The sequence below is a fragment of the Cydia fagiglandana genome, chromosome 1 (genome assembly GCF_963556715.1).
Source record: "Cydia fagiglandana chromosome 1, ilCydFagi1.1, whole genome shotgun sequence".
Classification (NCBI taxonomy): domain Eukaryota; kingdom Metazoa; phylum Arthropoda; class Insecta; order Lepidoptera; family Tortricidae; genus Cydia; species Cydia fagiglandana.
The window spans coordinates 20,003,726-20,027,033 of record NC_085932.1 but is presented as its reverse complement, the minus strand read 5'-3'; the positions used below and the strand labels follow the sequence as shown (position 1 = coordinate 20,027,033).

At 37.7% G+C, this 23,308-nt stretch overlaps 1 protein-coding gene across 2 annotated transcripts in view; it reads left to right on the top strand.

The window, feature by feature from the left end:
- The window catches only part of LOC134667074 (uncharacterized), a 53,232-nt gene extending 32,188 nt beyond the window's left edge, over positions 1 to 21,044 (top strand). The window contains exons 2-8 of one of the 2 annotated variants that reach the window (XM_063524377.1): positions 14,917 to 15,039; positions 16,808 to 16,947; positions 17,323 to 17,653; positions 17,981 to 18,344; positions 18,439 to 18,613; positions 19,208 to 19,439; positions 20,057 to 21,044. In XM_063524377.1, coding sequence (XP_063380447.1) covers positions 14,917 to 15,039; positions 16,808 to 16,947; positions 17,323 to 17,653; positions 17,981 to 18,344; positions 18,439 to 18,613; positions 19,208 to 19,439; positions 20,057 to 20,964 — 2,273 coding nt within the window. In that variant the 3' untranslated portion in view covers positions 20,965 to 21,044. Of the gene's footprint in view, positions 1 to 14,916; positions 15,040 to 16,807; positions 16,948 to 17,322; positions 18,345 to 18,438; positions 18,614 to 19,207; positions 19,440 to 20,056 lie in introns of both variants that reach the window. The other variant, XM_063524372.1, reaches the window with a different exon arrangement.
- The last annotated feature ends 2,264 nt before the right edge of the window (positions 21,045 to 23,308 follow it).

Here is a 23,308-nt window from a genome sequence, read left to right as displayed (position 1 = left end):
AAAATTAAGTTCAAAATAATACTGACATCTTTTTATATTCTTAGTGCTCATCAAACTCGATGGGTAGGGTGACAGAGGTGTCATCTCCATATAATTTATAACCTAAAAACAATAAATCCCGCAAATCTGTATTGAAATGACACCTGTCAACGTACCTGTCGAGTTTAAAAATACTATTGTAGTTAAGATTGTTCTGAATGAACGACCTAATACGGGTAACTAATGAAGTACATCTAACGCGCCAGCCAAATTACGTGGACTATAGCGAAAAACTTCTTTAAGAGTCAAAGATTCACTTAAATTTACACGCCTTATTGCCATTCTTATAAAACCGATTATTCTCAGTTCAAGTTATACAACGTTTCGTAATATTTCACGGTCAAGATAAAAATGTCGTTTAAGCCAACCCCGGCCCGGTAACTTTCCCTATGAAAACGAAAGTGACCTTTGATACGTTACGGACGGGTCTGCGAGAAACCCCTGTCGTTAATATGTAAACTTGGTATCCAGTCACAGTAATTATTCAATATTATTCATGTTCTATAAAAGTGTAAAAGTAATATCGCCAAGTACAATACATTATGCATAGCTTCTAACATATTCAAAAACACGTCTTTTTTAGAAATTTCCATAAAATTTTGACTCGACACTAGCAAGTCTAGCAGAAAGAAAAGGGTTTTTATAATTAAATTTTGAAATGTTGTTACTTGTACCTTAGAATGGCTGTTGGTCAACATTGTTATTGATATAAGTAATTAGGTAGTTACTAACTTAACGTTTGTAAACATATAAAGTCCCCACACAATACACATACAGATGTACGTAATGATATATAGGTATCGTTCCCCATATGCTTCTTGGGGAAGTGTAGTTAGCATAGGCGTCTTATACTAGAAATATTGTGTCCCACATTAACGAAACCAGAATGAAATTAAGTAGTATATCGCTGAAGTTCCCATACTAACTCGTCTGACCATAATCCGAGTAACGGCTAGATTCAAAACGTGTTCTAAATGATAAGTGCAGGAAAACCCGTGTCAAGCCTCGGCGGCATGTGAAATGCTTAGTCAGGCGAGTTTCGACTGATGTAACAACGTTAATGCACCTGCCAAGAATATAAAGATAGCGTTCCTCTGGTGCTAAAAATACCTTGTTACTTATTCGGACGATAACAAAAATACTGTCATTATGGCTTGTGATTTAGAAATTTATTTATTTGTAATCTAGTTTAATAAGTGCATTTTCTAGTTAAGAGTAAAAATATAATTGATTGGGTAGCTATAATATACAAATCAAAGCTTATTCGCACAGCTTCAGGTATGTACATACGTACAAACAAGCCACGAAAAACAATCATCGACCTTTTATTGGCAGTCAGATATAAAACAGATATAATACCTAGTTACTCATACTTACGGCTTCTCAACTTCCTACAGTTATTTTTGCGTGGATCCTAGGTGGATCACCTATTTATTTCTCGTTATTCCGCCAGCGATTAGAAAACTGCATCATAATTTGTTAGAAAAAAAACTTGTTAGTACCTATAGTTCGTTTTTTTTTTAATTAGAAAGAACTTCGCAGAAGTATAAAGCTTGTGGTTCCAAATCCGGCACTTTTAGCGGTAATAATTTGAAGTAAATTATACGTATTGACCATGCTACATTAGATAATTCAATAATTATTAACAATTAAAGAGCCTGATAAAAACTGTACGCTTGCTTCTGTGGAGTTCTTTCTAATGCTAAAAAAACGAACTATAGGTACCCTGGTACCACATTAACATGCTAAGCTAAGTAGATCAAATAAAATCCCATTATACTCTCTGAATCGTACGTAGGCTGTTCCATAAGTCTTGCAATGGAAGGAATCTAACAAGCTTTGACATGTATGACTGAGCGTATGGTTATTTGCCACTAATTACAAGTTCTTACATGATGTGTTTGTTGAGCCTGCCAGCAGTGATAGTCGGTAAATAGATCGAAACAATTGTGAAAAGGGTAAACCGCGAGTACAGAGTGATTTTCTATTATAATTTCAAACGTGGATTATCTTACCAACAGTGCCACGAGGAAATGTTCGGTGCCTTTGGTAAAGAGTGCCCTTCCCTTTGTACCGTATTCAGGTGGTACAAGGAATTTCAAAGAGGCAACTATAATTTAGACGACGACGAAAGACCGGGCCGACCCTTTACAAGCAGGACCCAAGAAAACATAGACGCTGTTAGAAAACTGATAACTATTAATAGGGAATTACGTGCAGACAGATTGAGGATATTCTCCACATTAGTGCATCAACACTTAATTCAATTTTACACGAAGACCTTAAAGTTAAAAAGTTATATTCTCTCTGGGTCTCTCATCTGGGCAGTTGGCACTTCCACCATCATAATGCGTGCGATCAGAACTCGGGAGTTTTTGGAGCAATCGGGGCTTACTGTGCTGTACCATCCGTCTTATAGCCCCGACCTTGCACCGTGCGATTTTGGTCTCTTTCCGCTGATCAAGAGCCAATTAAAAGGACGAAGGTTTGCAACTGATGACGAGCTATTGAGTGCATGGAATCCACTCCTGCGCCAGTGTCACAAAGGAGCGATGGAAGATCATGTTTGATACATGGTTAGAACGCATGCATAAGTGTATTAACAGTGATGGTTTTTATTTGGAAAAAGCTTAATAAGAAGTTACACTTTTGCAAGACTTATGGAACAACCTACGTAAACTCCTATTACTTACCTATTATCCATGGGCCGTATTGGCTTACACAGCCACGAAAAACGTTGTCTCCCTACTTGACACTGTTTGTATAGTCTGTAATAGACTCGAAGGCCGATGATATCTATGGGAAAAGCCCCATACGTGTGAAATTATACACTTTCTTTAATTATTATATTACGTGCAATATAAATTATTAACCAATTATGTCTACAATTTTCGTTAATAACTTATAATCATCACATCGCGTTTATTGTTCTCATTTATTTTATTGTTAAAATTATGACGTTTGCTGCAAAATTATATATATTTTTTCATTCATTGTGTCATTAACGATTGAGCTAAAGTGGCACAGTTAAACATGTTAAAATAAAAATACATTGTACCTACCTATTAATATAGGTACTTACTTTTAAGTTGCCTACGTTACCTATACCTACAAAATGCATACTAAGGTAAACGTACTGGTGCTCGAAGCGGTCCCTGTACATGTCATCTGGAAACTTAAGTCATGGTGACAGTAAGGTGTCATATATTGGGCATTAGCATGTCGAGAACTAGTACGTTTACCTTACCTCTGCTACCGGTTTGTAATCCGATGAATTGAAACAAAAACGAAAGTTATTTATGTCGATAACTTGTCACAAGCGTAACAATGTGTAATGCAAGTAATGTGCTCCGCTCACAATGTGAGATGCGCCGGTGCTCGGCGATTTCACGGCGATTTAGAGGCAATCAAGTGAGATTACTGTTTCACTGCTGTCGTCGCGTCGCTCGAACGAGTTAAGTGAAAAACAATGGCTTAGTAAATGTCTTGGTGATTTTTTTTCTTAAGACAAAATAACCATGATCAATTGATCACTTTGTTTAAGTTTGACAGCAAACTGCTTTAAACGACAGCTGAATTGTTTTTTATAAAAAAAACATATTAAAGTAGTAGACAATGAACTATATTATTATGAATAATAATTTGCAAGCTTATTTGGTTACCCTAAATGTGGCAATTGGTCAAATTCACTTTCCTGAAATTTCGACAAGTTGAATAGTGTCATACATAATGATACTGTGCTATTAAATTATTAGCCTTTATATTTCATTAAATCGTCGAAAGCGACTACGCAAGTTCCGCGTACGCTTCTCAAATGTCCGGAACACAGGAACTCACATAATACATAAACAAATAAAATTACCTATATAAAATATAATTTTTAGGGGTTCCGTACTTCAAAAAGACGAAACGGAACCTATAGATTGCGTGTGTGTCTATCCATCTGTCATAGCCTTTTTGTTCCTAAACTAATACTCGTACTGCACAGATTGGATTAAAATTTGGTGCACATACGTAAACCGACATCTCTATCGAAAGTACACCGCAGGTACAACTGCTTTTACACTTAGGTAACTCAGCTACTCTCTAGCTAGCTATGCAGATGCCCCAATAGTCGCAAACCCAGTTGAATCTCAAATACCTTGCTTCTCTGTCTAAAATGTATCAGTAATTATTGTCCAAGCTACGTGCTGTCCATACAATTTGCACACGCTAGCCGCTCTACGCTTCGTTAGGTCGCAATATTTTCACTTTTCTTTCTACAAATAACTCTCCAACACACGATTTCATGCCAAATTGGCAAATAACGTAATTTAACTGTTACAGTTGTAACTGCGTTCTATATAATTTTATTGTACTATCAGACTACAGAAATGATTGATACTTATAATAGTTATAATGTGAGTTGTTGTCACTTTACCGAGTGTCGCGTTCGGTAGGGTTCTTTCAAACGAAGGCTAATAATAACTTTAAGATTGTAAGTTGCCAATTTGACTCATATCACATTAAATTATGATTAATGAGATTATTATATTCGTTTTTTCGAGTCCTTAAGATTGCCAATTAAACTAATACTACTTACTACACTAAACTAAAAACTAAACGTAATATTTTCAAGGACAATCTATTGCATTCGAATGAAAAGTAGAGTGAGACTAGAATGACGGCAGATACGAAGTATTCCCCGGCTGAAAAGCAGTTGCAGTACTTGCAGTCACACCTATAATTTCAACACATTTTTAAACCCAGATACTTATGGTTTTCTAATATACATATTAATATTTAAGAATAACTTAGTGGGCAATTGAACATCACAATACTTATCCACAAGAATTCCTTGACGTTACAATATGACAATATGAGACTGACTCACCACTACATACTACTAAAAGGAACTTCAGAAAAAATATGCATATAAATGTTGTATGAAGTGACGGCTTATGAACTTTATATTTATGAATCACTAGAGATTTTTGGTTGTAAAATACCAATTGAAAGTAATTTAAACTATTTTTTATCTATGCGGTCGTTGCTTATAAATTATGTTTTCAAAATCTTTTATAGGTCATCTTAAAAAGATTTCATTATGAACATCTAACTACTAATTTATATCGATTATTTTCTTTGCATCAGCAGCAATATTTTTTATAATCCTGGCCATCCATTCACTCTTAGCCAAAAAAGGTCAGCAGCGATTTTGCCGAGCGATTGCCTCACGCTGCCGACGCTACCTGTCCGCAAGTAGCCCGGGCTTTCTCCCAAACATCCGGCTGACCACATTCGTGACATACGATTGTTTACCTTATTCAACATCGGTTCAACGAACGGGACAGCAGTATTGAAACAAATCATCATTCGCTTGCCCTTATCCCATTCATTTGGGGTCGGCGCAGCATGTCTTTTTCTTCCATACCTGTCTCTCGCCCGTCATCTCATCAATTAACTTGCGTTCGTTTCATATCATCTCTCACACAGTCCATCCACCTTTTTATTGGTTTTCCCCTCCCGTTACTCCCGTAGCAGTATTGAAACAAATCTTAAAAAATTAAAATAGACCCGTATGGATATGATAGTCGTTCTTGTGACAGCGTGATAGAACGGCGTCCGTCACTTTCAACCGCCCGGTGTTAAAAAGTGGCGGTTATTTTATCACGTGGATAAATCCATCCATAATACGCCTGCTGCCAACGCAACACGGAGGAAAATAGAAGGAATAAAACAATTGACTTTAAGGGCCTCTTGCACCATCCATTAACCAGGGGTTAAGCGGTTAAACTGTTAACCCAGCAGTGGCGGTGCGTCCATAAAGGCCGATTCCCACCGGCTTGCCTGTTTTTGGACGTTTAATCCGTTAATGTAGCATGGCATCAGACTAAAAAACCGGAAAAGGCGGCAAATTGTATTTAACGCATCCGCGTGTTATAACGCAAGCAGTTCATCATGAAATGACGCACCGGCTCGGCTGATTTATATTTAATTTATGTTTATATTGTCGCGTTACGTGCTCTGCCAATGAATTGGTAGAGCACGCAACTGAGCAGCTGGAAGGATGAAGGAGGGCGCGCACAGGCGCGCGGCGTCAAGGAGGGCGCGCACAGGCGCGCGGCGTCAAGGAGGGCGCGCACAGGCGCGCGGCGTCAAGGAGGGCGCGCACAGGCGCGCGGCGAGAAGGAGGGCGCGCACAGGCGCGCGGAATCAAGGACGCGCACAGGCGCGCAGCCACGAGGAGGGCGCGCACAGGCGCGCGGCGTGAGGGAGGGCGCGCACAGGCGCGCGCGGCGTGAAGGAGGGCGCGCACTGCAGGCGCGCGCGGCGTGAAGGAGGACGCGCACAGGCGCGCGCGGCGTGAAGGAAGGCGCGCGGCGTCTAGGTGGGTGCGCACAGGCGCTCAGCGAGGGTCACCAAATCAGAGACTTGTAGACTTGTATTTGTAATTTATAGTAGAAGTATTTATTTTGCAAGTTACGCCAGGAAGAGGAGGGTTTCTTGAAGGTGCGGGGCCTCACTTGGCCCCGCACGGACCCTTAATTTAGAAAACGCTCAGATGAGAGCTGGCGATAAACTAAAATCAGAATGACGGTTGTACCGCTTTTATACCTGATTCTTTGGAACATCTAAAGAATCAGATTTACAAGATTTCAAATTTAAAAATAGTCGAGTACCAGTTATGATTTTACCAAAATTTTGAATAACCTTTGCCGAAAGTATACATACTAGTCTTTTAAGTGGTGAAATCCGAACAGTTGAAGGCCGATTGACGGGTTACGTCAATCATCTTTCAAAATGTAAACAATGAAAGAATCCCGGAAAGTACAGCGATAATATTAACGAAATTCCCCTAGATTTATATAAAATAGTTGGAAAAACCTAAAGGTATGTATTTAGGTGGCTTAGGGCCGCATTGCATATGGAAAGTTATAAAAATAATAGCCCAAAGTAAGCACGTCTGTGAATTTCAGATATAGTTCAAGGAGTATTTTGATCAGAGCCATAATAAGCAAAACAGAATGATCGGACTTGGAAAGCTAATTGCTGGAATTGGAATAATGGAAACAGAAAAAGGAAGGAGGTAATTCCAAGGTAAATGCTACAATATCGCGAAATATCAGACAGGCAAATGGGTCGACCAAAATTCATCACCAACCACTGATATTGTAACGACAATGACAACAATTATTTCGAGTGCCACCCTTCGGCACTCTTTCGGTAACGGAACACTTAAAACAGTACCTATATACTTTGTAACAATACCACACAATACTATAATTTATGAAGCTATTACAATTGTACCTATCTTAACTTTTTTATACTGACCTATTTACATATATGTAGATTATGTAGATACTAATATAATTTTTAATCATAATCCAGATAAAGCAGTTGGGTGTAATTCCCTAATTTAATAATTTCTAGCGAAACCTGTCCAGTAGAAACCGCGTTGAGTAACCGACGTAATATTAAGATTACTTATGTGCAGAAATATCACGTAGAGTTATACCATCTTTACAATCATGGTAATTTGCTTCTAAGTATGGTTTTCGCTACGAACGTGCGTCGAGATTTGCCATAGTATAAAATACTTACAGCTAAACCACTGGGAAAATAAACGCTGAATTTGACTTACTTTGAGTTACTTTATAAATTATAATATAATTAACTAACACGACTATCCTGTTACATCGAGTGATAGGTTTAGAATATATTAGGTCAACATAAAGGAGGTAGAATCTGTTACTGTAATATCTTCTGCAACGATTAACAGAATTAATAGTATACTACTATCTTACTACTACGACAAAGGCCGGGAAATAAGGAATTGCCGGCCGAACGACAGTACATTTTATAAACGTTTTGTAGGTTCTTTCTGACTAAGGGTCGATCAACTTTTTTATGTCATATCGTGTCCCAACGATATAAAAATTCAAATCTTACAAATCGTAACAATTTTTAAATTTATCTGGTATATTATAGTAAATTAACCAAATAATCATTCAAACTAGAACTTAAAAACTGAAAGAATTATTTAAAAATAATTTAAAAATAATATAGTTTTTTTTTGGTGACCCAGGAGATAATTTTAGACTCCCGTACAAAAAAAGGATGTCCCAATCGCATGTCGGCTTCGGTTTTTACTTAACAGTGTAAAAAATGTACTCCACCATATTCACTACTAACGCTTAATTAAAAAGGTATTGACATCTAATTTACAAATTCGATGCTAAAATTTCGCTAGAATTCGTAGATTTATTTTTAAAAAAAGTTCTTTTTGCGTCCCGAAACAATGATTCATTTTTAAGTCCCCTAACTTACCACACATTACAATGGCAACGAAGGCTCAAAGTTATGACACTGTATTGCCCAGCCAATAGGCAGCCGATCTAAGTATCACGTGACAAGATCCACCATTACGGTTACTTTCTTATTCGCCGGCCATTTCGTCTGTGGTTCGAAGTGTGACAAGATGTGTTAATTGTCGGTCCGCTGACTTACTGTGATATTTCGTAAGTAGTTTTGTCTTTTTATATTAATTTGTAGCTTTATAGATCCTTCTTAGCTCTAATATGGTCTAACAATATACTTTCTTGACATATTTTTGTGGATAATAACTAAAATTATTGATTTGACTTTAAATGTCTTCTGGGTCACCGTTCCCCCGGGTCACTTTTCTGGTGACCCAAGAGACTCTGATGGTGACTCAGGAGACTTTATCAATACGTTTTGATAAATTTGCTTCTTTTCATGGATATATTAACTTTTTAATAGAAATTAGTAATAAATTATTACTATGTCTCTTTGAGACACTGACTATGAAGAGACTATTGAGCGAAACCAAGGCTCCTAAGTGTTCGCAAAGGACAAGTCTATTGGGTAAAGCCAGCTGACAAAGCTGAAACAGGAAGATGGCAGCATAACGTCGAGCAGAGCGGAGGTTTTAGGCGAGATCGAGAGATTCTATGGACAGTTATACACTTCGATCGCAAAGCCCGATGACAGCTTGGTAGGAGATCCAAGAGCCAAGCTGTCCCGACATTATACCGAATATATCTCGGACATCAGTCTGTACGAGATTAGGATGGCCCTGAAGCAGCTTAAGAACAACAAGGCGCCGGGCAAAGACGGAATCACTTCAGAGCTTCTGAGAGCGGGTGGAACACCGGTACTTAAAGTCCTCCAGAAGCTCTTTAATTCCGTCTTGTCCGAGGGCATAACGCCTGACCATAGACCACATCCATACGCTGCGGCAAGTTATACGGAAGACCGAAGAGTATAACTTGCCATTATGCTTAGCGTTTGTGGACTATGAGAAAGCCTTCGATTCGGTGCAAACATGGGCGGTGCTTGAGTCTCTTCAGCGATGCCATATTGACTATCGGTTCCTCGAAGTGTTGAAGTGTTTGTATAGTAACGCCACCATGGTCCGAGTACAGGAGTAGAGCACGAGGGCGATTCCATTGCGAAGAGGCGTAAAGCAGGGAGACGTTATCTCTCCGAAACTGTTTACTGCCGTAATGGAAGACGCCTTCAAGCTCCTGGAATGGGAAGGACTTGGCATCAACATCAACGGCGAATACATCACTCACCTTCGGTTTGCCGACGATATCGTAGTCATGGCCATACATCGTTATCGCGGGAGCAAATACGATTTGACAATACTGAAAGATTATAAAAAACAGTCAAAAACAGAAATGACATTCGTATAGAGAAACGTTTATACCTACGACCTTAAAATGTATAATTATTTTATTGAATATCAATGCTATCTTACCTCCATACTTGACTTGATTGGTACTTAAAAAGATTACCTATTAGGTACGCAACCTTATCAGTCAATTTAGACATTTGTCAATCTTGACTGATCTTTATTTGTAACAACATAATCAAATAGAAGTTGCCTTTAAAATGCCTCGAAGGAAAATAACATGTGATGAATTGTGGGGTTGTTTATACAGGATTATCCTGAGCTAGAGGCTCGCGATACAAATCTATTTTGCTCGAAGTGCAATATTAGTTTTTGTAAAACTAAATCTTCCGTGAAACGTCATTTTAACTCTGAAAGACACACTTCTCTCAAAAAAGATTTTAGGTTGGAACTGACAAAATTTCTAGTAAGCTGTAACATACCGTGGTCTCAAATAGAGAACCCTGTATTTAAAAATTTCATTGAAGATTGTGTATCTGGAAGTGGTTTTGCAGAAAAATGCCGGATATGAAGTTATGAAAAAAATGTGTGAACTGATATCGGAGAAGGAGATAGTACTAGATTCAACGATATATCGTTCTACATTTGATTACTTCCGTCGTTTTAAAAACGCACCCATTACAACAGTAGCAGTCGAAAGATCATTTAGCCAATTAAAATGGATATTTACTGCACGACGCCGCAGATTAAGAGTAGAAAACATAGAGAAAATTTATGTCGTATATTACGAAAATCACTTAAGATCAACAAAAATTAAATAATGTTGTACAAAATAAATCATGAATATTTATTTGATATGTCGATTCCGGGTCATTATTTACTAACAGAGTGTAAAGCAAGATTTATGAACATTAACACATCAACACACGCAACAAAAACTTCGTGCTATGTATGATGAACTTCTTGGAGGCTTATAATGTGTAGGCAGAAAGGTCTGTTTTTACTAAACGGGCAGTCTGTTTTACCACTTCTTTAATAAATTTATATTTGCTCCCGCGATAACGATGTATGGTCATGGCAAAGTCGATGGAGGAACTCAGCATGATGCTCGATGACCTCAACCGAGTTTAACAACGGGTGGGCTTGAAAATGAACATGGAACAGACGAAACTTATGTCAAATGCCAATGTTGTGCCCGTCCCAGTCTCTGTTGGGAACTCGGTACTCGAAGTTGTTGACTCGTACATCTACCTAGGACAAGTAGTCCAATTGGGTAGGTCCAACTTTATAGAAAGAGGTCAACCGCCGAATCTAACTCAGTTGGGTAGCGTTCGGGAAACTACGTAATGTCTTTTCGTCCGACATAACTCAGTACCTCAAGACAAAAGTTTTTAATCAATGTGTGTTACCAGTGATGACTTACGGCTCCGAAACGTGGTCTTTCACTATCGGCCTCATCTCAAAACTCAAAGTCGCTCAACGAGCTATGGAGAGGGCTATGCTCGGAGTTTCTCTACGTGATCGAATCAGAAATGAGGAGATCCGTAGACGAACTAAAGTCACTGACATAGCCCACCGGATTAGCAAGCTGAAGTGGCAATGGGCAGGCCACATTGCACGCAGAGAAGATGGCCGACGGGGTCGAAAAGTTCTCGAGTGGAGACCACGGACTAGCAAGCGCAGCGTAGGACGTCCACCCACAAGACGGACCTGCAGCGAATGTGGCCGCACATTTGCTGCAAAGATTGGCTACGTCAGTCACCTGAGAGCACACCAGCGACGCTCTCAGCTGTAGCATAGCAGTCGCTGTAGCCAAAAACGGCTAGGAGGAGATGATGATGATGATGATTTTTGAGCCTTTATGTTATTGTTTATTCCTTTTGAAAACTGTGTATTTGAAATTTGGATGAGGCGAGCTTTTCTTTAGCCACTTTGGCTGTCACTATATTTTTGATGTTGATTGTACTGATTCATCATCTCAGCCATAAGATGTCCACTGCTGAACATAGGCCTCCCCCTTATGGGGTGAATGCCATAATCGCCACGCTTGGCAGGCGGGTTGGCGATCGCAGTCGAGTACACCGAATTTGAGGGACGCTGCTGCCCGTCCACCGGTGGTCTTGGACGTAGTTTAAGGACATACCCGGGTCCTGATTGCTGAGAATCATTTACTTTGATTTTTGTTTAATTGTGTTGATTTCTGAGTGTTTTTAGACTGATTAGACTTACTGATAAGTTAAAATGTGAAAACAGAATAACAGAATGTCTCTTGAGTCACTAAATTTGTCTCTGGAGGAACCAAAAATGTCTCTTGGATAACTAAATTTGTCTCTGGGAAAATTAAGATGTCCCAAAAAATTTTAGGCATGTTTTGCATTTTTCTGGAGGAGAGTGATTAATAAATGTTTTTAATTATAATTTTTTGATTATTTCGTAACATTAACATATTATTCCGATGGGTAGAATATGCATGGTTGCGGTATTTGAGTAATATAAAAACTTTTCGTACATTTTACGACATAAGTGACTCAGGAGACACTATTAGTTGATTTTAAGGAAAACCAAAAAGGGTCTCTTTAATTTTAAGTTAAAAGAAGCAAAGACTTTATGCTCCTTTATATAATAGACGAATATGTATTTCGATTAAATGAAGTTTTATTTAATAAATCCCGGGTAACCCAGGGGACACGTTTTGAGATAGCACAACATATATAACACCAAAAGTTGTCAAAATATTAAAATTTGTGCGCGGCCCGTAATCGCATACAAAACTTTAAATGTTCTTGTACGCTAAATGTCTGAAAAATAATCATAATTAACAGATTTATTTTTTCGAAAAAAATCTTTCTCCATGACATGAAAAAGTTGATCGGCCCCTAAACATTATAAGGAACTAGATCCGGATTTTATTGTTGGGTAAGAAAGTAATGCAATACATTCGACTTGAAAGCGTGTCCGGCATAACTGGTTAATGGGTGGGACGTAGGGGCGGAGAGAGGATATGATAAATCATCCTCATGCAGTGTATCCATTATTCGGATCATTCAACCGACATTAAATCAAATAGTATAGTTGTCGTGTTTAGCTTAAAATCAACATGCTACATATGCACAGCATATGCATTAAACGATTGCGAATAGGCAACTAGAATTTTTACATTCGTGGCTCTGTGAGCTGTAGACCTCGCGAGCATAACTTAACACTCAATAAATGTATGGCTCCACCATATTGATTTTTTTCTATAAACCGAATCGCCAAAAAATATAATATATATTTAACCATCGATCCTGGTCATAATATCTCACGGAAAATTGGTTGAGAATTTTGATCTGTAGAGGAGAACATCCGAAGATACGAAAGCATTTTTGCCCTAGCTGAAACGGACATCTTCGCTAACGCTCGATCAAAAATGATTTTGAGCGTTAATAGGTTCAACAGGACTCTCTGTTCATATTTATAATACAGACAGAGTTAAGATTGTTGCAGATAATTACTTAATCTCAATTTATATTTCTAGTGAAACAAATAATTTTCCCTTTCCAGACTATATAGACAGACTATATATAGTCTAATTTATTTTTTATTAAAAACAAGACCGAAGTGATCCCATAAGTGTTCCGTAAACAAAGTTTTGTACGGAACACTAAAAATGTACAATATAATAACGATATACAATGTAACGTAAGAGTTAGACGCACTTAAGACTTACATATCACAATGATGCACAGGACGTACCCAACGGCGGAAATGCCTGTTACTTTTAAACTCAGGTAAGTACTTAGGTATTTAGTATGTATTTGTATTGACAGGCACAGTGGCCCCTTGAGTATGTATCTACATAGACTATGATATCACTTCTGTGTTTGTCACAAAAGGCAAACAAAACATTAGTTCTTTAAGGCCTTGTGTCTCGTGGGCTGGTGAAATCTAGGTCAAACTACTGAGTCTTATATTTTATGTCCTGAACCAGTCTCTGCTGTTTCTCTATGCGTATAAAGTAGTTAGTTCTCCCAAAACTTCAAAGAAATATAGTAAATAAACTCATAAATAAATACTATTAAATATAATTATGTAAGGTGTATTCGGGTAATACCGAATGTCGGATAATTCCGAAATTCAGATGAAAATCACCCTTAATTCCATCATAATAAAAGTCTCATTTCGGAATTATCCGACAGTTTTCGACATTCGGAATTACCCGAGTAAACCTTAGATGGCCATAGATGGAACGCAGGCCAATAGGATAAAATTACAAAAGTACGATGTAGTTTGATGGTTCATTTTGTTAGGCCCAGTTAAAGCAATTTGAATACCTAGGTAATTATCTCGACCACTTACTAGCTTTTAGTAGCTGTAGCTGCTAGCTGTCTGTTACCCTTATTAACTAGTCAATACAGTTCATTTAACTACTCGTATAGTTAAATACTAAAACGTGCATTGTAAATTTTGGATTGTACTATACTGCCTTAATTGTAATCTTCACAACTATGTTGTTTTCCGAATGCAATTAACACAAAGGCTTGTGTGTTTGTATCTTTGTACATTCAAATAGGCCTAAATTGAAAACGTTTATAGCGGTAGTTTTGTAAAAATTGCAAGCAGGCATTTCAGTTAGGTAGATGAGCATCCCTAATTGTTTTATCAAAATTATAACCCCTTAACGATACTTACCCCCTCCTCCCTACGATATTTTAATTATTTTTTCTACTCCCGTACCTTTAAAACCCTACCTTATAGTTATCACGACAAGTCTTTAGTCTAATCCCCAAAAAAAGAATTTGTGCATACACGCAGTATCTTTTTGACGATTTTACGATACTTCGTGTAATGACCACTTAAAAATATTGAATGAAATACAGTGTTGCCAACCTTATTTTAAATGTCATCTCTGACAAATAAGTGTCCATAGACTTTTTTTTTTAATTCTATTCATTCATTCATTCTTTTCCCGCCCATACTCTCCATTTTTGCTACTTCTTGATTTAAAAATATTTGTTAAATTTACAATTTTATTTCAAAGTAAGTGGTAGTAGAAAAAGTATTGTATACAACGTTGTTTAACTGAGTCAAAAAATACTCGTGGCGTCTTTATTAACAATTTTCGGCTTCGCCTCAAATTGTTACTCACGCCACTCGTCTTTTTTGACTTCTCATAAACAACGGTTGCATAAAATACTATTAATATGTTTTGCATGTTTTTTTAATTATTTTACATATTTTTTGTTTTTTATTTCCAGAATTTACGCAGCCAACATGCGTCCTAGAATCAGACTTCGGTTTCAAAATCAACTGTGCTTTCAAGAAATCTGGTCTCTTCAGAGTGAGGAATCTTGGCGGAGTAAAGGCGCACGCTAGCATAGGTACCGGAACATCTTACTAAAATTTATCTACTAACCCCCTCATTCATAAACGTTTACTAAAGTTGACAAGCCGATAATAATCGTTTGTCCCTTCCCGACGTACTGGTATGATGGAAAGGGATGCTTGTCAACTTTAGTAAAAGTTTATGAATAAGGGGGTAAGACTTTATTATATTGGACTTTATATGAATTAATGTTCAAGAGGAATATGACATCAATTTTAATGAACTTGTCATCGTGTCAAATTGCATATAGTACAATAGCAAAGGCCAGTTTTACATGTTCTTGACCTTGCCTTTAGAAAACACCTGCACATTGTGCAGTCGATATAGTACGTTACCTCTAAGTAGAACCCGTTACCAATGCATATTTGATGTCTTTGCACCTTTCTTTAACACTCTCAATACGACATGGAGTTTTACTGGTGTAGATTTAGAGACGATTTTAGTCTGCATGCAAATGATACTCATTTCTGGTGTTTCTGCCAGTGTAAAGCGTCTGTTTGTATGTTGTATTCTACTGGGACCCGTTGACATACAGATGCAAGTTGAAGTGTGGTTGTAGTAGTGCATAACGAATATAAATTTTTATGGTCTCCCACACGGAACATAAAGCAACAACTTATTCGACATCTAATGTTTCTATTGAGAAATGCATTGCCATTACCTTTTAGGCAGTTTAGGATTTATGAAATAATAAATCACTTATTAAATTAACTACCTAAATTGCACATACCTACAATATTATATCTTATTGAAGGCATTTTTATGATTAATTTCTTGATCTTGTTGAGGTTGTCTGAATGTGTTTCCAGTTCCATTTAGGTTAAGTTCGAACACAGTGAGCGAACTAGTGAGACTATTAGAGTAGGTTTTGCCAATATCTGATTACCTATATATAGATAAGCTGTTATAAATAATATATGTTATTCAACAACTTTATTTTAATTTTCAAAATATATGAATACAATCAGCATTCAGAAAATATTTGAAAATCTCATTTATTTGTTATTTTTAAGCGTTTCGGACTAGTTATTGCATTTCAAACCGTTAAGCTCCATTAAAATTGTATTACTCACGAGATAGTAATATCGTATGTTCTTCATGCATGATATAGCAGGTAGCAATTTGAATTGAGTATATGTATCAAGGTTACAGCGTGTCTTGCAGAATCTTATATCAAATGCTTTCTTCTTCTTACGTACATGGAGAAGTATATCTTGCAATATTAATGGATAAAATCTATATCCCTTACAAAAATACCTGTTAAAATCTAAAAAACTGGGAGCTCCCGAAAACCCCCTTATAGAAAATTTCATCGAAATCGTTAGAGGCGTTAGAGCCGTTTCCGAGATCCCCGGAATATATACGTATAAATAAATATATGGGTATACAAAGTTGTTCGTTTAAAGATATTAGATTAGATACGCTTTTACTAGAAGATTGTAATAATGTATTCGGTGCCTTTCTAAAGCAATTGAATGAGTTGATTACTTTATTTACAACTTCGTATAAAAAGGCAAGACAGAGTACCTACGCACGTGATTTACTCGTCGAACACACAAGTTTCTTGTGTAAAGTGACGAACTTGGCTATTTTCTAAAAAATCTAAAACATCAACAGGATTTGCTAATATGCTTTTTTAAGGAAAATGTAAACGTGTGTGTTTTAGTTTGGCAAAGTTCTTTGAATGTTAAACTCAACTTCAATTATCTGTATACAACTTATTATTGCAATTGAATGTTAACAATTTCCTTGTCAAATTCCAGGTTTCAGCCTGGGTGACGAGCTTGGTTTCGAGCAGTCCCTTACCAATTTGGATCCGAGCCGGCGGCGCTCAGTCAGCGTTAAGAACGGAGCGCCCCCTAACCTTGTCACTGACGCAGGCAGACAGGCCGGGAAGCAAGAGGTAACGAAATAATAAAAAGTTAAGGAAATATGAGTATGTGAGTTGGTTAGGATTTTTTTGTACATCTTCCTACATTTTGGAAGTATGTAGGTTAAAATGTGTCATAACATATGCTTCCTGAGCGATAGCTACAATCAAATTTACTGATAATTCATACTTGTAGGTACATCAAAATCGGCTCCTTAATTTCGACACTATGAAACACACCATAAGATACAAATTTACACACACATGTATCATATAACATCTAGTGTCAAATCATAATCTTTCTTTTTGACTTTGCCTCCAACTAGTAAATCCTCTATTTAGTTGTTTGAAAATGTATGGTTTGAAAGTTTTAATATTTTTAATTAATTTGTTGGTAAAATATTTCAGAAACGTGGAAAACAAAACAGAATAATGATGCGGCCTCCTGCACCACCCGGCCGTCCGAGCCAATCGGCAATGGACAAACTAACAAGTCTACACCGGCGGGCATCCAGCACCATGCGGCCTATCATCGTGCCAGGGCCAACCATCGAAGCGCCCACCAAACTGACCAGAGTCAACCCCACCGTCACTATGGCTAAACCACTTCCCATGGGCGTACCACCATTTAAGCCATTACCGCCGAAAGACGAAAATATGAGCGTTCTCCCGATTGCAGTAACCAAAGTCTACACACCTCTGCAAGTCCCGCAAGCCAAAGCCGGAGTGGCTTATCCAAGTGAGAACTACCCACACGTATCACACGATCAAGTATCAAAAATGGTATTACAGATGACTGCAACACATATGGCTCAGCCACTCTACAGAATCACACCGACTCCCATTATAGTCAACACTCCAAAACTATACTCCATACCGACTACACTAAACCCATTCATTCCTATGCCTATAGCAGCTCCGCCTAGCCAGGCTGCTATGACAATCATACCTGCACCGGTCTTAAAGAACTCTTTTAAAGTTGTTCCATTTTCAAAATCACCCACTTTCTCTTTCAATCAAAACACCCAATCTTTCCACCAAACCAATCCTATTTCTAACTTTGTAGACCCTGCTCCTCAACAAATCCAAGATCTGGCGAGTTATCCTGTGTACAATACAAAGAAAGTCGACGACTATAACTCTATAACCGGTTATGGTGACGATGTAACCCTAAAGTTTAACAAGGAAGACATAAATGCGAAGATCGTTGAGATAGCCAAAGCCGGTAACATATCAATGGAAGCAGTGGAGGCGGCGATAGCATTACGGCAGCAGCAGTTGTTGAACAAGTACGCGAATGTACCGTTGCCGACGACAACGACGACATCCACCACGACTACGACAACGACTGAAGCGCCAGTAGTCTTTCAATCCGAGCCAGAGCCGGAGCCAGAAATCGTTGTACCACAAATTAAACAAAAACCTACCAGGTACTTGCAGTAGCTAACTTAATACGAGTATGATCCATTTATTTAAAAATGTGTGTTTCTTTACTAAAACCATATTATGATTTCTTCTAAATAGGTTCCCCACATCGGGTAAAGTAATGAACGCCCCTAAAGAATATTACCCCATTGGTTATGAGAAGAATTTTGACGATCACTTCCAATCCAAGGTGGATCTGCCTGACACAACTTTCCACTGCGGCGACCAAAAATACTTCCCTGGTTTGTACGGTGATGAGAGCCTTGGGTGTATGGTAAGTTTTGTAAAATTATAATAACATTTTATTGTGAAATGATTATCATACGTACCTAAGTAGGTAATGTATGCAAAGTCGTTAATAATTTACTTATTTGTGAATCAATGAGTTGAAATATTTTGCGAAAAGACCATCTAACTTTTATGATTTCCTACATGGTTTAATCAGCAAGAGAAAGTAATAGGAATGGCAAAACTGGAATGTTTAATGATCATGTCCAGATCGTCAGATAACTACAATCGGAGAAATGCATCACATTGACGACTTTTTGCTCAAACGCTCCAGTTTAAACTTTATTATTCATCTGTGATGCCAGGGAACCACGTTTAACATAAACATAATTTACGAGCTTCTATTTCATTCACGTCATTCAGTCGCCATCAGACGGTCAAGCATAAGTTGCGTTCTCGCGCGCGACTCCATACATCAAGCGCGACTGCAAGTATGGACTCGCGCGTGAGAACGCAACTTATGCTAGACCGCCAGATGCTATATTATAACCTATGCAATTTAACTTTTTCAATTTAAAAGACGAATATTGAGCCTTATTAAGTTTTGCATGAGAAAAAACACATTCCGTCTCAATTCCAGGTATTCCACGTATGCGCGCTCACTGATGACGGTCTAGTTATGAAGTCCTTCCTCTGCCCTGAGTCGACCCTCTTCGACCAAACAATCCTGAAGTGTAACTGGTGGTTCTACGTGGACTGCCCGAGCACCCGCCGCCTCTACGATACCAACATCCCTGTTTCGAAAAGCTACCAGCTCATGAAAGCACTTACTTTCTTCTCTAGCTATAAGAAAGAAATGCAAGACGAAAACAGTAAGTAGAGATTTAAATTCAACTAAGTTAAAGAACCTGGTCACATACTTTGTAAGAAAATACGGACAAGTTTGGTAACAAGTGAAAGAGCTTATTTTACTTTTTCGCAAAATAAATAATTGTATTTACGAGTAAGCTTTAAATTGATTTTGTATTAAGCAGAAACTTCTGCAAATGACACCACAGTGAAGTGGAAAAACAGGACAGTTCCTGGACGAGAATCTAATTTGCGACTATGGGAGCAACCCGCCGCTCTACCAACTGAGCTACCGAAATTTACCCGTTGTCAGTGAATCTTTCCACCATATCCTTAATATCGTTTCTTTATTGTTTCCCATGTTTTAAATCATAATGTATTGTTATCCGCATTTTCGTTAGTCATAATTTGGTTTCTCTCAGAAACGCGGAACTTTTCACGATCGCTATAAAACAAACCTAAACTAACATAACCTATCTATAGGATAACCTTACGGAAATCCTGAAAAGTTAACGGTTTCAGAATTATGACTAATGATAATCTGACAATCATTACATTGTGACTTTCAATAATTATGTCCAACATATGGATCCACCTTCTAACCTGTAGTTCAATATTTTTCCTAATATTTACGTTACAGGTCAATTAACCAATCCTGAAGACGTAGCGGGCGTTAAAGAAGCAATCACTATTTTAGAGAACCAGAATCAGAATCAAAATGCGCAAGTAGAGGTTGGAAATGCTCCTAATGCCATACAAATTATAACACCACAGCCTTTTGTTGACGAAAGGAGTAACCATCGGACCAATAATGAAACAGCTCCAGTTTACAGAGGAACGAGAAACTATAAGCCATCGAATAACACTAATGGTCCTAGAATAAATAAACCTCAACCACCAATTAATAGACAATCAAATGAACAAACCAGCTCAGAATTTCGATTAGTTACAGTCAATGCTGATATAAATGTTAATAGAAATGACACTTCAGCAGAAAACGTTAAAACCACTTCTTCCGAATCCACTGAGAGAAAGTATAAAAAAAAAATGTCTTTAAGAAGAAGTAGCTCAACAACAACTAAACCTTTTACATCGCCTACTCAAATTACTACTACCACAATTAAGCCTGTTGAAAGTACACCGTCCATAGAAATAGTTAAACAAGAAATTAAAACTGTGGAGGAATTAAATAACACTCGTATCAAACAGGAGAAACTGACCGATGAAGTTGAAACTTTAGATAAAATAGATTCGACTATTTTGAAAGAGGCTGTAAATTCACCGCCCGTCAAAAGATTTTACAGATCTAGTATAGAAAGAACTAGTGCAGAAAAGATAAATACAGAAATGACAATGGTTAATAACGAAAAAGTTCAAATTGTGAGACCAACGTCCGTTGCTAGACTAGTAGGTGAATATCCTACTCAGTCAGCAACTATCCAGAAATTAGACGAGGCGATCTTAGGAAAGTCAAACAGAAGAATAAAAAAAGAAACGGTCACAGTGGTGACCCCGGAGAAACATTTCAGAAGTAAAGAACGAACGTAGTATTCATCGAATTTTAGTCAATAACTAATTTAAGTGTCATATAAATGTTGCTATTTATTTATTTCACTTCCAATGCATTAGTGTTAAAGGCCTGCTACACGGTCGCCGACAAGCCCCCAAACCGCGTGGCCTTGGTCTGTCCCGGACCGTGTAGACGGTTGTTACCAACAAAATTTGACCAAAACTGTCCAAGGACAGACCAAGGTCAGACGGTTAGAAGGCTTGTCGGCGACCGTGTAGCAAGCCTTTTAGTGGTGAAGCCAATGTTTACAACTTATGTTGTACAGTCACCGTCAGAAAGATGCACATTTTAGGATCTATTCCAACTTTTTTCGATTTATTTATTTCGACTGATGTTAGAAATAATATATATAAATGGGTACTGATTTAATTGTCGTTGCTGTAGCTGTTAGTGTTGTTTTTACGTTAGCTGCGAATATAAGTGAGCGTTTCTTTTATTTTTTGCCATGTTTATATATTGTGACCTTTTTTGCCACTTTTGTGTTATTTCTAGTCAGGATCGTGAGACCTTTTCATCCTTATAGGAGAAAAAAGTGTCTTAAAATTTTCATAAGTATTTCAAACTTTCCTTTTTGTTACCGCCATACAAAGAATATGGGAAAATGGTAACACAATAGGAAAAAAACTCTGGGATTTTTTTTTATTCCATTAGGATCGAAAGAGCTCGTGATTCTGTTCTGAGTAGAAATAACACAAAAGTGACAAAAAATAAAAGGAACGCTCAAGTAATGCAAGTTTGTGCATACTTTCTTTTGGTGACATAGCGTATTGCTCAATTTATACGTTAGATTAGACAAGGATTCAGTCAAGTGATATTATGGTGTATGTTTTAGTGTAAAATTAAACATGTTTCCTGATGGGTGTCTGTTATTTTATATTAAGTAAGACTGTTTTTATAAAACACTATAGTCCGTGTTTTTAACCGACTTCCAAATCTCAAAGAAGGAGGTTATCAATTCGGTTGTATGTTTTTTTTTATTTTTAACCGACTTCCAAATCCCAAAGGAGGAGGTTATCAATTCGGTTGTATGTTTTTTATTTTTTTTATTTTTTTTATTTTTATTTTTATTTTTTATGTTTGTTACTCCATATCTCCGTCATTACTGGACCGATTTTGAAAATTCTTTTTTTGATTGAATGTATATGCATACAGATTGGTCCCGTTTCTATCAAAACCCAGTTCTGATGATGGGTTCCATGAGGAATCGAGGGAAGTCCTCAAATCTTAAAGGCATACATATAGTGATTTTTGGGTTTTTATCATCAAATCAAGCATATACATCCAAAAAAGTGACATTTGATGAAGTGGAACTGCTGATGATGACCAGAACGGAACTCCTCAACGACGCATAGTTCACGGTTGGCGATTTGTCCTCTTCGTTATGTTTGTTAAGCAAGTTCAGTTTTTCAGCTACATTTTTGTCAAGCTCGAGTTCTGATGATGGGATCCATGAGGAATCGAGAGAACTCCTCAAATCTTAAAGGCAAGCGTATAGAGATTTTTGTATTTACATCAGAAAATTAAGCATTTTCATTAAAAACTGTCGCATTTGATGAAGTGGAACTGCTGATGATGATCAGAACAGAACTCTTCAACGACGCATAGTTCACGTTTCGAGATTTTTCCTCTTCGTTATGTTTGTTAAGCAAGTTAAGTTTTTAATGCACATTTTTGTCAAGCTCGAGTTCTGATGATGGGATCCATAAGAAATCGAGGGAACTCCTCAAATATTGAAGGCATGCGTATAGAGATTTTTGTGTTTACATCAGGAAATTAAGCATTTTCATTAAAAACTGTCGCATTTGATGAAGTGGAACTGCTGATGATGATCAGAACAGAACTCTTCAACGACGCATAGTTCACGTTTGGCGATTTTTCCTCTTCGTTATGTTTGTTAAGCAAGTTAAGTTTTTAAGCCACATTTTTGACAAGCTCGAGTTCTCATGATGGGAACCATAAGGAATCGAGGGAACTCCTCAAATATTAAAGGCATACGCATAGATTTTTTTGTATTTTCATCATAAAATCAAGCATTTACTTTAAAAACTGTCACATTTGATGAAATGGAACTGCTGATGATGACCAGAATAGAACTCTTCAACAACGCATAGTACACATTTGGTGATTACGAATTTCGATTTTGACTTGGACTGGGTCCCGGACTCGGACCCAGAACCGGACTCATACCCGGATCCGGTTCGGACCCGGACCCGGACCTGGACTCGGACCCGGGCTCGGACCCGGACTCGGACCCGGACTCAGACCCGGACTCGGACCCGGACCTTGACCCGGAAAACCACTATGATACCTTAACTAAATAAA